Source organism: Vidua chalybeata, chromosome 8, assembly GCF_026979565.1.
Source record: "Vidua chalybeata isolate OUT-0048 chromosome 8, bVidCha1 merged haplotype, whole genome shotgun sequence".
Taxonomy (NCBI): domain Eukaryota; kingdom Metazoa; phylum Chordata; class Aves; order Passeriformes; family Viduidae; genus Vidua; species Vidua chalybeata.
This window is the reverse complement of record NC_071537.1, coordinates 25,985,393-26,001,647: the sequence shown is the minus strand read 5'-3', so window position 1 is coordinate 26,001,647 and position 16,255 is coordinate 25,985,393. Positions and strand designations below refer to the sequence as shown.

Here is a 16,255-nt window from a genome sequence, read left to right as displayed (position 1 = left end):
AAAGGCAATAACTATTAATTAATACTCTCATAAAAGGCTGGAGAAAAGAATTGGAGAAAAAAGATTTATATGCTAGTAAATAATCTATTCTAGACCAAGAACCACTTCAAACATATTGCACAAAGAGGCCAGTGCATGAAGACAGAGATAGCAAAGAGGGAAGGGATATCTAAATTATTCTAACAAGTCTGTAGCTCCTTGCACTGCAGGGGTTGCACAATTAATTAAAAGACAGTTGGGTGATAAACATGAGGTCGGCAAAAAAACCCCTCTAAATAAACTGAAGGCTCTCATTTATCACTGAATTATAAAAGAGGTTCTAGGCTCTAGCATAAAAGAAATAAGGAGTTCTGAATTATAGATGCAGGTATTCATATATGGCCTTATGAAAAATTCAGAACATTTAACATTACAGACTTTTTTAAGGGAAGAAAGATAACATCGACACCAGAAGCAAGGGTGATACCAAAATAAGCAGGGAGTGAAACATGGCTGCAGAGCTGTGACAAACGATGGAAGAGGAAAGGAAAACACCCAGAGGAAGTAAAGAGCTAAAAAGCTGTTCTTCAGAACAGTGACATGAGTAATGACAGGGAGAGAGACACTCCTTTGAACAGCAGAAGACTTTGCAAGCAGGCTCATCAGCACAGCTGTGCTACCAACATGAGCATCCACATTTTTTAGAACACTGAAAGCAAAAAAAGGAAGGATAAGGTGAAGGTATCAAAGTGATTGAGCAAGCAATAAAGATGACAAAAGTGTAAATTAAATGATTGATGGTCCACATCTTGGCACCATAAAATGAGGAATATAGAATGGGAGAAAAAGTAACACATCATGAGTTCTATTATGGGAAAATAATTCCCTGACAAGTGAATCATATACTGCTAGTTTAATGAATTTTTATTAGCATACTTTATTAAGAGAAAAAAAAAATCTAAATTTAAGAGAAATTTAGGGAAATTGAGCATATTTCAGAGTTTGGGGAGGTTTAGGGAACATGTTTGTCACAGTTCCAAAAGGAGAACACACTATGTCCCATTTTTGCTCAACTAGCACCACCAGAACCAGGAATACAGGCTGGACATCCAGTAAGGTGTCTGGAGCACATTTCAATTCTGAATTCACAAGGCATTTGCCACAGTAAGAGTTGTACCTGCAAACTTGTAGGTGATTCTGAATTTTCTTTGCACAAGGACTGTTCGACTTTCACTGAACATGGCTGAGCAGACTGAATGGGATGTTTACCAAACTGACTCATGACCTACAGATGCTAAACCCAATCCACAAAGGCGTTTAGGCAAGAAACCATCAAAATAGCTGACACATGGATACTAACGTGTCTTAAAAGGTATAGAAAAAATTATAAATCACTTGAAAATACAAGGCAATGTCATTACATTACTCACCCTTTGAGGAAACAACTCCTGACATAAAAGTTGGATAAAGCAGCATCAGTGCCAAGGCATACATTTGAATTGTCTTTCAGCTGTCCTCTCTCCACATCAATTACATCAGAGTCAAATAAGAACCTTTGACACAATACTGACAAGTAAGATATTGGCCATCCAGCATGGTTCTCACAAATTACCACTTGCATTCAGCAAAAAATAAATGTCAGAATTTCCATATTTTCCCTGAGGTTTAAATCAATATTTTTCACAGTTTTTTAGAACAAAAACTTGACTAGAACATGTGCTTAAAATAATTTTTTCTTGAAAAAAACACATGAATACCTATTTAACTTCAAAGAAACAGCATAATTTAAGACAATTACATCTACTTTTTCTCTCCAGTTCACCTTTAAGTAACTTTATGGAATAAATTTAAAGTGACTTGATTTATTGTATAGAATTTTTATAGGATTCACTCACCTTCTCCCACCAATGGTCAGTCATCTTATTTCAAGACAGGATTCACTACTAATTGAAAGATGCTCTGGTACCACCTTACCTTGAAAACAAACTCCATCAGGCAAGAGAAATTTTTAAAACACGCTAGATAGATTCACAAGAAAAAACTGACAAATGAAACATTCATTTGTTTTTGTAATTTTCTCTTCATCATTCATTTAACAAACACTCAACCGAGGCCACTTTCTTGGTTTTGACTTAAGCACATTACCTAAAATACAGAAGCATAAAAAACCTTCATGGAGCAAAATTCAGCAGAAGTCACAGTCTCACACTCTCACTGATGCAGGTTGTTAATTTGAGTTTAATAAAGTCTTGTATTTTTATGATACACTTCCTAACAATGCATTCACTATGTGCAATTGTTTACAGCTCAACAATTTTAAAGGTCTACTCTGTCAGCCCACTGTAATGTACAAAATCTTCAGCCCAGCTGGCTTTATATTCAGTCCATAGACTCTAGTTCACAGCCTCAAAGAAATATATGGCACAGAAGACATCCAGACTTTTCTCATCAGCAGCAAATCGTCCTTGTCTTGAAAGCAAAATTAAATTATTTGAATGAGAGTAATGAGCACAGTGTAGAATAAACACAAAAAATGATGTATCTGGTATTTTTCATTAATATCCCATGCATGTATGTATTATAGTGATAAATACATATTTTTGTTTTTCTAAAGCTGATTAACTGTATTTAACACTGCTGTATTCATTTTCTGAACATTCATATTTTATGAGCTGGTAAAGTTACTGTATATTGTGATTTCCATTTTTCAAATGCTGCACCACTTCTGGGTACAGGAGAGGGCATTATGATAATAAATGAGTAAAACTTCAGCGTGTGCATGCTGTACTCTCCATTAAAGCTAAACAGAGCAGTTTGTGATACAACTGATTTAGTCACTGCTGTAAACAACAACACACTTAAACAGAGTAAGTTCATTGATCTGTTTAGTAGATCAAATCTGTTAGTTCAGATTAAATCTGAAGCAGATTTATGAAACTAACACAAAAAGAAAGTCCACAGGGGTACATTAAAAAAAATTTAAAAATCAGGAAAGTACAAAAGAGAAAAGGTAGGGAGAAGAAGAATGGAAGTTCAAAAGAAGAAACAAAGATATTCCTAGCTTTGCACAATTGCACCAAATTACTTGTACATACTCAATTTTGTAACTACTGTTGAGAGATTTATCTAGTTTTTTAGATTTAGGTAATTTGGAGCCAATCATGAAAAGGACAGGCTCAATTCATATGTCAGTCTAGTCACACACTGGATCCTGATTTCAGGTTCTGTACATTGTATTAGAAATAACAGACATGATTCCAAAATATCCACTGACTTCCATGTGTTTTAGTCAGAAATCAAGAGCAACACAAAAGTAACTCTTATTAAGTCCAACTGCAATTCTCAAAATATACACTCAACTAACACTCTGAAAACACTCAACGTCTTTGAAGGCATCAATTTTAAATACTCTTGTCTTGCAGTGAGACACTCAAGCCTTTACAGCCCTGAAGAACTTTACCTCATGGCACAGAGGACTGGCAAGAGCTGGAAGTGCACGAGGGAGGCCAGGCTTAGGCAGGCAGCCACCAGCACTGCCCCATGGAAATGCATCAGCTGGCTTCACTCCGTGTTCCTTGCGTTACTTAAAACCTTGAACTTTGGGTGACTAAGGTCATTATTTCAATGAGGAATCAACTTACACACCTAGAAATTAACAGCAAGCTGTGGGAAGCTACTAATAGAAGTAGTAACGCTCTCAATGGCAAATAAACTGCTTTTTCTCTCAGTTTCATCTCCTCTATAAACTGCTTGCTCTAATTAATTTTGTCTGGCTCTTCTCTGTTACTTTGTATTTCACAATCAAACAATGAAGACACTAAATGGTTTTAGTTAATTCTGCTGAGAACTAATATACTGTCCCATTTGATGCTTCTCCATTACCAGGTTATTTTTTGTATTTCCATTTTTTATTTTCTATTTGAAGGTGAAATGTAAAATTACCAAGAGACAGAAAAAATAACCATAGAGTAATACTATATTACAATAGAGTTTACTTGGTAAAGTAGGCATGGAATAGTACATAATTAACTCAGCACAATAATAAAAAGATCATATTAATTCATATGATAATTACAGGATGGCTGATGCAATAGATATAAATGCAGTGAGTAAATGACATGAACACGATCCAAAAGGATCTGGATCCATAGTAAATTAAAATACCTCATGATGATTTATTTAACCATTCAAAGAAGAAAAGCCACCAGTGGTAAACAAAAAAGTCCATTTGTCATCTGAATGTAACAGTTTACAAGCAACTCTGAGATTATTTCCTCTGTTGTTAATAACTGAGCATACAAGAACACCACCTGCACACTCATTCACAGGATTTGTTTTTCCCTCTTCCTTTTGTGCTGCTCACGCTTGTGTCCCAGATAATTGTTGGCTGAAGCAATCCCACCAGATACCCTGGGCCACTGGACAGAATGTTTTTCAGAAGAATCATGCCTGAAATGAGGATAAACTGATGCTGACTGGAACAGGAAATGATCATGAGACAATTTTCAATTACAATAAAAACATCTTTATTAGAAACTGTCAGTCAGAGTAGGAATATCTCTGCGCTTCTCCACGTGCCAGTATCCTACAGCTCCTGCAAAAGAAGAGAAAAGGCAGTGAATGAAACAATAACGTAGTGCTCTATGCAGCACATTGCCAATTTTTCCACACTGCTTACCCTTCTCCTCTGCTTCCAGCAATTACTGGCAGGACAGTGTCTCTACTCATTCTAGGCAGGACACAGAAGGACAGAAAAAGATTTGGTTCACTGTCAAAACCACTGATTTTTCTATACAACTGTAATATACATTACAAGTGCACCACTGCCATGGAATATCTATTGGGATACTTACATTCTGCTTTCCAAATCCTTGCATCATTTACAGATTGAGACTTGACATCTGGGTAGCACCTCCAAGCAGCAAAGGGGCAAAGTAGCACTGATTCACCATGGCTGCACAAACATGGTGCAGATCAGGTGTTTGGAGCCTCTCCTCCTGTGTCAAGATAACCTCAACACACAGTGAGCAACCTTCTACTGATAACAAATCCCCCCACCCCAAACAACAGATCCCAAGCTCTCACAGACATGTCCAGATGGTACTCACTGCTTTGAAGCCTCCTCCCAGTGCTCTCTCAACTGGAAATATGAAGTGTCACTGGCAGATCTTGTGGCAGCTGTCTGTAGCACCACCTTTGACACGTGGATCTCACCTTTGCCCTGCTAGGCTTGTTTCAGCAATGTACAAGTTACTGTCTACATATTTTTGCATCTGGTTAAACTGCAACTGAGCCCAAACAAAGGGCAAATCTCAGCACTGCAAGTCATCTAATTGCATTAGCATACCGTTGTGTCACTTTTAACAATTCCTCAGGCTCAGCGCAGCATTTACCTAAATACCATATTCAAAATGCAGGTTAGGGGACTGACTGGGTATAAGGTCACATTTAAATACACAGCTGTCTGCTCAGTGTTGAAGCCATCTAATTACCTGTATTTCATAATAAAAAGTGTTTAACTCTGAGGCACACCAGCTGTGCAGGAGCTGAGGGCACATGCCTAATCCCAAACCAGAACGTACACATAATATGTATGTGTATGTAGAGACAGGACACAGCAAAGCCCCTCTGTGAGCAGATGAGATGCTGTATCCTCAGCTGAAATCCAACCTGGAAGTCCATGCCCCTTCTCCCTGAGGTGCCAATATTTTTGAAGCTGGCATGATGAAGAAGAGGTTGTACCTGGCACTAGGAGATACATACCAGGAAACTTACCTGGAGGCTTGTACACAACATCCATTTTTGAGGCTTCACAGATTCTTTTCTAACCCACAGATAACACTTGGACCTTATTAGTGCCCCCCAGTCAGCACAGAGTGGAACTCAGTCCACATTCACCTTGGGAGTGACAGAATAACAGTCCTTATGTATCACTAGGGATGATGCACAACCCCTTTTACAGTCTGATACAGATCTCACCTAATGCAACAACTTTGTCCTCCTCCCAACCCAGACCCCAGCAAAACAGAAAAACCCAGGCCAGCTCTGGCTTTTTCAGCTTGTCAGTACACCTTGTTATCAGTTTGTGTTTTTTAAACTTCTGTAAGTTTCATCACAAATTATTAGGAGGTTCAGTTAGAGAGAACAGCAGAAACCAAATACTGGGGAAGGTCACCAGAGTAAGTTATATATATTAAAATTATTTTATCCACCCAGTTCACAGAATTACTATTTTGAGAAAGCATCACAATGAGGCAATGAATAACACACATAAGTTAACCATATAGTAAAACTTTTAAATATAATGCAAGTTAATCCAACCCAGTTCACCGCCAATACAGATAAATTGGAAAAATGACATATCAAGAAAAGTAAGGATGGTACCACTGAACCAAGATGGTAGATAGGTTACAAAACATTTAGGTAAAATTCTTTCAACTAAACTAGAACCATATGCCCTAAACTGAGCCAAGATGTGAGGCAGCCTGCAACTTATGCAGCAGATGCACGCTGACTTTCATTTAGCTGATATGTTTTCCTAAACAGGTACAACCACTGGCAGAGCTTCCTGCAGCCCCTGAGGAGCCTCTGCTCTGTCCATTGCTCTTACAGCACTCAGGCATCAGCTGTTCCTGTAAAACTCTCTCTTCTGCTGCTCACATCTCTTTTCTCTAGAGATGATAAATGACTCTTCCCAGCTAAGTGAATCCCATGGAAAGTGCTGAGGGTCTAAATCCATTTCATGCCTCAGGATGCTATTGTTGTTTTGCAGCGTACTTAAAAAGGACAGGTATTTCATAAGGCAAACTGAAAGATGAGGTCCCAAGAGCAAAGCCTTTAGTGAATTTGGAAAAGATCCCAAGAACAAAGTATTTCCTGAGTTTGAAAAGATAAAAGCCAGAAGGAGGTAATGAAAATCTGAGGCAGGATGAAGAACAAAGGGATTCAAGGAGCGACGATGATGGTAGAAAACATTGCAAGTATCAATGCCTACCAGAATAGCCCTTACTTCTTCAGAAATTTAACAGCAGAGTACAGATGAAATCATTTAAATGCTTATTGATTAATAACAACATAATTATTAGAAAGATATGGTCTCATAGTTCTGGGGGATGATTGTGATCAGAATCTCTAATAAGATTTTGTGCAAACAGGAGCATAAAAACAGTCAGTGTTCCATATTATCAGCAAAAGATCTACCTGCTTTATACTATTAAAAAGGAATATAGGGAAAACTGAACTTAATTTCTTTATTTTTTCAACAGATATCCTTTAGAACACATACAGTTTTGGTCATGTAGTTCAATGAATGTTCATTCATCCGCACTTCCTGCAAGGACTGGAGAATTACAGGGTTTTATAACAGATAAGAGCTTCTAAATAGTAACTAAGGCAAGGACCATCCACACAGACACTGGTTATTTATTATCATTTTCTGGTTGCTACTGCAAAACGTTGAGTTTCAGAGGAAAGAATCCAGGTTCCCAGTTTTTGAGCTGTGCAAGGACTAATGAACTTTGCCTTTTTATTTCTGGAATACTGGAAAAATACTAAGTTGTTGGTTATCCTGCAGGGTTGTCCTGCCCATCAGCAAAACTAACTTTTGCAGTTTGTAAAAATCAAAATGCATCAGTCACAGTGCGTGACACAAGGTCACTAAGTCAATCTGGTTAACTGGATCAGGTATTCCCAGAGTCTTACATCATCTCAGCACAATGAGAAGGCAGCAAAAATAGGCACAGTGAAAATACAGCATGCACCATCTTCTCCAGTGTTAACAGCTGCTCAGACTACAGAAAACATTTCACACTATAGTCATTGCAAGGAGATATATAAAGTTTAATAGGATCCCATTCTTGAGTTACTTTATTACTCTGCTCAATTAAATGCTATTTAATGATTCAGCACTTACCAGATATTATATACCATTCATACTCCATTGACTTCAGTGAAGCTCCTGATTTTTCCAGAAAAGTTAAGTAGTTCTAAGGAAAAATATTAACTTTCTGTTTAAGTCTTAAGAATAAACAAATTAAAAGTAGTGACTAAATATAACAATGCTACATTGGTTTTCTGTAATTCACAAAGGGGAGATTGAGATTATGACATCAAAATTGTTTACACCACTGATACTGGTTTAACTTGTAAGCAGCCCAAAGATAAAGACTACTTCATGTTAGGTCTGCATTTCCATTAAAAACTGCAGCAACTTGGCTGTTGCAATTTATTGGAGCATTTTATTTCCAGCTGTATCCACCACAAATTACTGTTACAGCATAAAAGATCATCATTCAGGATCATCAGAGTCGGTGGTGTAGGCAAGTTGCTGAAACAGTTGTGTTTGTTCCTGTGCTGTAGGAGGTTATTCCAATACTCACCTTTGTGTTTCATGCCTTAGCAGACCTTAACTCCACTCCTCCTCAGTGTAAGAAATGAGTTGAAAAGGCAACTCCTTGTCTCAGGCACTGGCTTGCAGCTCAGAACATCCACAGATGACTCTCAGGTAATGATTTCACCCTGCAGCTGGGAGAACACGCACCAGGCCAGTCTCTACAACAGCTTTCAGCTGCTACCTGTTGCTCCAAAGTGACCATGTTTGCTGTCACAGATATTTTCCCTCATCAACAAAATTTTCACCAGAAAGGTCAACCATTCAGCTCTGAAGTGCAGTTAACCACTTGGGTCAAAAAATGATTATAAGCTGTAGATACTTGTATCCTCATGCTTGCTAATGATACATCACTTAGTTTTTTCATTGTATAAAAGTGTAACAGCTGCTTCTTTTGATTTTTTTTTTAACAATCTCTCTTGCTTGCATACACATTACCAACCACCAGCCTGCTTCCCATTGACACAGAATTGTTAATACTGATACTGCTCATGTGTTTCCAGTTTGTAGGACCATGGTGACAACTTTTCCTTACTTTTGTGTTGGAAATGTGAATAAAATTGCATGCATCCTCATTGGTGAGACACAGGGCACCAAAGCAGACCAGGTGAGCTGCATGGGGCTCTCCTCACACCGCTCTGCTCCCGTATGAGGAGAGGAGAGGACACAGCCAAGTCTGCACCCTCTTGCAAGGAAGAAATAGTTTCTGTGGTACTGAAAGATATCCCCCTGAGAGCTGAGGAATCTCAATTCAGAATGCCTGAAAAAACTTACTGCAACTGAAAATCTGAAGCACAGACAGATTAAAAGACTTTGTCCAAAGCCTGTCCAGGAGATTGCATCACAGATGGATATTGAATCAAGTGACAATAAGACACAAGACTTATTTTTTTTTTTACTTGATGTAGAAATGAGACTAGATGATGATGTAGATAAGACTAGAAAGTATAAACCATTTCTTTATCACCAAAAGTTTCATAAAGCTGGATCAGTGAAGAAAATACTTCAATCCACCATTTTAAGGACATAATGTCCTTTGACCACATACTTGGCTTTCATTTAATTCAGGACGTGCTGCACATGAATACATCAGAACCATATATTAATTGCTACATTTACAACATTTTAAAACAGATATGCAACATCAATATGCCTGCCTTTGTTTCTGCTATCCATACAAAGAAACGGTGTAAATCAGTACCAGCAGCAACATCAAAGTAACAGGTATTCAAGTTTTGGAATACACAATGTTGAATATTGTACGGAACACAAACCTGACAAGACCCAGTCAAGAAAGGGGGTGGGAGACCATGAGCAAAGTTAACAGAAAATTCAGTGTGGTACATAAACTAAATGCATAATTCTTGTTCCTAAAGTACTGTTTGTGAGAGAAGGGTCCAGCAGGAAGGAGATTTAAAAAGGTAATGGAAAAGCAACAGACACTGCCTCTACTGAGCACTGGTATGGGCTGCCACAGGAGCTTGTGGGGAAAACAGCACCAAGTGGTTCACAACAGGATACATAAATTCATAGACCACAGCTGCCTAGCAGGACAGTAAAAGGACTGGCTATGTATACACATTTCACTGATCCTTGAGAGTCTAGCATAAAAAAAAAAAAAAAAAAAAAAAAAAAAAAAAAAAAAAAAAAAAAAAAAAAAAAAAGAAGGTAATGACTATCTACCTTCCTTTGCAAATGTACACTAAAGTAGGTGTGTAGTTTCAGTGCACATTTCATCTGTGCCTTCTCTACAGACAGATGTTCCCACTGACATGAGGTTTAAGCTTTGTCTACTGTGGAAGCAATTCAGCTGGCCCTGGCAATCCAAGTTATATGGTTTACATGGTTTTCAAACAAAATTTCTGGAAGATTATGATGAAAATGGAATTTCTAAGGCAACTGAGCCCACAAATGCAATGAAAACATTAGAAAACATTCTCTGGGTTATGTACAAACAAAGCAAGTTCAGCACTGTGTCTACATTGTTGTTTTTCCTAGCTAGAAAACACTCTTTGCTCTAATTGTCATTATTTTCTACAGTCCAGAAGTAAACTCATCATAGAGGCTTCACAGGAGTGTCCCTAATTTGATGAGCATATTGTCACCTGACCTCTCTGTGCACAGGGTATGGATTTCTACTTTGCTGCATGTACAGCAATGATTCCATGCATGCTTTCATTTCCTAAGTAAATCTTCATGAAGACTAGAGGGGAATTTAAGAAGCACAAGCACTTCATTTTTGCATATGATTCCAGAACGTGCTTTTTTCTAGCCCACAGAAAACAAATTCAAGGTTCATTTTAGGCTGCTGTCATAATATTTTCAGGCTTGAGACACAAGATTTCATTAATTCTTATGCCATCAGGATCTGCTCCAATATTAAATAAAAAAAATCTGAGAGCTACTCATATGAGAGGACTATTCTGAGCCAAGATTTCAGGGACTGGCTTTAGTTCATGCCTCAAAGAGATGTGTTAAAAAAAGAGAGGGAACTGAAAGTCTCAAAATAAAATTAAAATAATTCATCTTTGACTCTTGGGTTACACTTTCCTGCTTCTTACAGAAAGGTTCACTCAAAGGATATATGGGAAAGCATCCCATATATCTACACTTCTTATCCTCTTTTACATATATGCTTGTCCTTCAACTTGTATGCCTCAAGACTGCTGCTCACAATTTAAGCTAAGCAGGAAAAGCAGGATTTTTGCAGAGCCTTTCAAGTAACCATTCCCCAGCTGTGCTTGTCCACTAAGTCTTTGAAGACACTTGCATCAATTCCACTGGCACTTTACAAGCCCCACATAAAGTGAAGTGAAACACAAAACTTCTGGACCTCATGAACCAGTTCCCCAGAGAGAACAATGCTCTAGGATTGGCACAAAATCCAAAAGCAGTAGGAGAAAATCCCTGAACCTGCTGGCTATCCTCTTGTTCCTGCAGCCTACCATGCAGTTAATATTCATCACCATATTGGTTTCTTGACAATTGATACTTAACTGGTCAACAAAATCCCCACTTTGGAACTTAAAATCAATAGGTTATAAGGCTCTCAATTATAAAATCTAAAAAAATCAAGTAAAACTTAACAGAGGGAAAGAACATATTAAAAGTAACGAGTTTGTGACTTCAATAGGAATTTGCCTGCTTTTTATTATAGGGTTTTCATTCATATTTAATGGTTTATGCAAGCTGTTCTTACACAAAGGACCACTAACTCTGTTAAAGATGGATCTCAGCTTCCTCAAGTCTGAAGATCACCAGCTGAGAGGTGATCTGTTAAGCCTGTCATTCCATGAGGCTATGAACACATCACAGAGCTGCAGCTGAGCCAACAGAATGTTATCTTCCTTTCCAAAATTGTAAGAAGCAATTATTCACTCAATTTTTTAGCTTTTTTTCTAACAAATTTAACTTTTTTCACAGAATGATGGACCTTTTACTCTTTTCTTAGAAGTATTTCTCTGATTTGAAAGAATTATCTTTAATAAGACGTTTCTTATTAAGCCTAGTTAAATTTAATATTGTAATAAACAACAAATTCTTAACAAAAGAAAAAAAATCTGACTTAAAAATTTACTTTCCTTTACATGCAAAAGTTAGTAACTCTACCCTAAAATCACATATAAAATACTATTCCTCAAGATTATATGGTCACATAACCTTTATGCTATGTTTCATTAAATACCAATGAAATACTAAAATATCATTATGTAGGTTTTTAAGCTCCATAGCAGTGGACAAGAGAAAAAACTTGAAACTTAATATAATTTCAAATGTAATTTGAAAGTATAAAAGGAACCCAATCCAAAACCCACAGGTGGAGGTCATGGGAGTCTTCCCATTAACTTCCATGTTCTTTGGACTAAGGAACCAAGATAAATCTGAGCAAGTGAAAGGAAGAAAAGTTAAAACTTACCCATGAATTCAATTCCTAAATGGTCTGCTATACTCATGAAAGCATGTAAAAAAAAAAAGAGAAAAGAAACAGAAATGTTAGAAACAGAGTAAAATATAAATTAATCTTGATATGGCAGTGCTGCAGAACAGTGTGGGGTCAGAGCCCACTGTGTGAGTACAGGTCCAAAACAAAGGCACAATTCTGACCCTCAAAGGAAATCCTAAGGTGGAATTTAGGGCACTCAGCTGTCACATGAAGGGACATGTATTTGGGGAAGGACATGGATGCCTTCATATTTGGCTTTATGTTCAAGTCAGCTAACTAAAGGGATTTCACTTTCCCATCCTTCTGAACTCCTCTCTCATCCTGCTAACCACATTTTCTCCGACAGGGACCAAAACCCGAAGCGATGAATGGAAGGCTTTCCCTGAGTTTGGCAGCTCTCACTCACCACAGCACAGCAGCCACACCTGCACCCATGGTGACTCCTATCTGGCCTCTGCTGCACAACAAAATCTGACAGCAGGAAAGAGAAGCCATGCTCCCAAGCTGGCCATCAGACGGATGCAATAATTTAAAGACATCTCAAAGTGAAGCAAAAATCTTAATGCTTGTAGAATATTGACTGAATTACCACATGGACTTCTAAACATTTCAGGGCCCTTTTTTTCACATGATGAATAAGAGTCCTCTAAGAACTACATAGCAAAGCTAAAAGATTTTCCAGCATAACCCAACAGTTAGTTCAAACACTTCATTTTATTGCCAGCTCTGCTACCTGTGATAAGATCACAGAATATTTGGGTTTCTGTTGAAAATGCTGGAAATTCTTCACCTTTGGCACCCTTTCAATCCATCTAGGAGAAGGCACTGAGCATCAGCTTGCTCAGTTCACTTAGCATACAAATCTATGGAACAGCTGATCAACTCCACATTTTATTTTCATGCAGAAGGCACAATATGCACTTCAAAAGCAAAGAACACAAAATGATGGTACATGGTATAAATACCGTGTTAGCATGGTGTTAGGGAAGGTACACTATGCAAGTTTAGTGAATGAATGAAAATGAGTATTTCCTTTTGAAAACACATAAAATCATACACATATGTATTCCATATAATAATATTTTAATCTGTATTCTTGCATTCATGTACAAATATCATGTACAAACATCCCTAGTACATTTGACAGGGATGTAAATTTTTATAAGAATGTAATTTTTATAAAAGCATGAGATCAGATATATCAAAAGTGCATCAAACATACTATATTTACAGAGATTTGTAGCTTTTCTCCCCGACTAATTTTCTGTACCTGTGAAATATGCAAATGTTACCTACAAGCAATTCACACCTTTGCATCCTTCTGTAAATCAGATCAAAATGCAGTTGAAAATTTCTTACTTTAAAAAATGATAGCAAAGATCAAAGCACCATAATCTGGTCTCCAAGGAACTAAAAATATTGACACATGGAGGAAGATCATATAGTATCATCTTTTTACGTCTATGTAGAACAGCTGAAAAAAAATTTCTTCTTTCCTAACTTGGCTGTACACCTTTTCTACATATTTCCATTTACAACCTACAATTCCCTGAGTTCACAAACATGGTTAAAAACCACTTCCTCAAAAAATGGATACAAAATATACCTTTCCTTTAAAAGGATGAAAAGAGGCATTTCAGTTCATATTTGAGTGGCTTATACATAAGTGAGAATCAAGGATGTATGGAACCTTCCTGGGAAACATGTTCACCTGGAAAGGGTGGAAACCTGCCAGGTGATTTCTCTTAAATATCTCATGTAGATACAACTTCAGCAATCAGCATAATATATATTGCTGACAAAGCTGATTTCCCCAGATAATGATAAAAGGATGTTCAGCAGGATAAACCTTTACAATAAAATATCCAAGCTGCCAATCAAGTAGCAGTTCAACAAGCTCTGTGAGCAGCTGTTTGGGAACAAAAAACAAGGAAATGGTAACTCTGGCAGATGCAGCACATGCTGGCACTGGTTATGACCATCACTGGGCCACCCCTTGGTGACCAGGCACCAGCCCAGTGAATGCTCTCACATGCACTGCCGTGGCGCAAATCAGCAACTCTGCAAACTCCAGCTGTGGAGATGGCTTTGTCCCCTCTTAACAGCAGCAAGAAACTCTCCCAGCAGGTCCATGTGAGAGACACACAGCAGCAGGAAATAACCAGCAGGGGTGGTGGGAGATGTGAGGTGTGATGGTGACCTGAGACCGAACCAAACACTAAATTGTGAAGTATTGACCCTTGCAATTCGTGGCGTGACAAAGAACTGTTCTATTGCTGTACAGCCATGGTGCACGAATGATGAATTGCCTGCAGAGCACTTCCCTGGACACAGCAAGTGCAATGCCAAGTGATTCACCATCAAGAAATGGACTGTGGTAAAAAAAAAAAAAAAAAAAATATGCATATGAGAGCTATAAATGTGCTGAAGCGTGGGCGCTGCTCCACAAGATGGGGTCATTAACCAAATAATGTGACTCTATTTTACTTTTGTTATTGTGGTTTCTTGTTTCTTTCTGGTATTGCTATGTTCTTAGAAACTAATATATTTCTCAGATAGGAAGATTACTAACTTTTATTTTTTATTTTATCAGTATTTCTCCATTTTCATGTTGATGTGGGAAAAATACTGTGCCTTATGGTCTTGACACTATGGTGATATGTTGCCAGTATTAAATCCCTTTGAATTTATACTATCTAAATGCATACACACCTGTGAATACTCGATAACGAGGACGAGAGAAAATAATTTTGCAGTCACTAAAAGATTAATTTATTGGTGCTCCACAAAACAACATACTGGCTTGTGTCTGGATTGTGGTTTGCTGCAGCTTTTTTCTTAGCCATATTAAAACTATGAACAGAAATATAAACTCAAGATGTAAATCTAACTGAAAAATCTTGGACATGAAAGTACCCATTAAAAACCTCTACAGATATTTTAATCTTTTCTAAGGACAAGCTGACTTTGGCATGAAGACAGCTTTAGGAAACCAGAGCAACAGCAAAGTATTTTCCTCTGCAAATGAAATTTATCGCTTCAAATAAACTCATACGAGTTGTTAAATTGTCCTTGGCAGATGATTGTCTTGACTACAAAATGCAACATGATAATATGCTGGGAGCTACCTTGGGACAGCTCAAATACTCTGAACAGATTATCTGTCTGGAAGGAACAGGACTAAGTTTTACTTTTAAGTATTAGATCAATAAAACTTGGTCTGAAATAAAGGAAAGTCCTTCCATTCATAAAGCAGCTCGATTAGGACACTACCTAAAGATGAACTGTTGTTCTCTTATCCATTGTGCTTCATGATGTTTGGCAGCACATGGTTATCAGCCTATTTGTATATCTAATGAAGTGAAAACCATAATCAGTTACTGGTGTACATATATACATACATATATGTATATATATATGAAACTATAGGGTTTCTTTGAAGCATATTATTTTTGGTGCTTCATTTTGCGTGTGAGCACAGAGAGTAATGGGACAAGGGATTTGTCTATTCAGTAGGAAGGGTTCATTGCTTCTATCTTCTCTCATGGGCAAACTGACCAATGCTCGCAGAATTCATTGTTTTGTTGAGCTTTTTTTTAATATCAAAAAGAAAAAAGCAACAGCATGTAATAATGTGTTTTTAAAATCTCAGTTATTAAAGAGCACAAAATTTGATTTTGCTGTTTGCTTTAGAGAAATTCTAGTAATTAGTTTCTGTAATTAATTTACACAAAAGTACTCTTCAAGATGTTTGGTGGAGTAGAAAAACTGATTGAAGCTGTTCATGGGAATCAGAGTCATAAAATCAAAATAAATCAACTACTGATTTTTAAAAAATATCTTCACTGAAACACATGACAGAAACTTCCCTCTCTGAGACATTGAAAATGGATCAAACTAAATCCTGAGAATGATCTTGAATCAGCTAATACCTAGACCTTCCT

The 16,255-nt window shown here is 37.4% G+C and overlaps 1 protein-coding gene and 1 long non-coding RNA gene across 3 annotated transcripts in view; both read right to left on the bottom strand.

The window, feature by feature from the left end:
- Nucleotides 1-16,255, bottom strand: part of NRG3 (neuregulin 3) — a 344,543-nt gene that overhangs the window by 55,072 nt on the left and 273,216 nt on the right. For both annotated transcript variants that reach the window (XM_053949435.1, XM_053949434.1), the window contains exon 4: nucleotides 12,285-12,311. In XM_053949435.1, coding sequence (XP_053805410.1) covers nucleotides 12,285-12,311 — 27 coding nt within the window. The remainder of the gene's footprint in view (nucleotides 1-12,284; nucleotides 12,312-16,255) is intronic.
- LOC128791644 (uncharacterized) lies at nucleotides 4,508-7,959 on the bottom strand. The gene is made up of 3 exons (XR_008432104.1): nucleotides 4,833-7,959; nucleotides 4,658-4,708; nucleotides 4,508-4,573 (listed from the first exon to the last, which is right to left on the bottom strand). It is a non-coding gene; the product is annotated as an uncharacterized LOC128791644 (long non-coding RNA).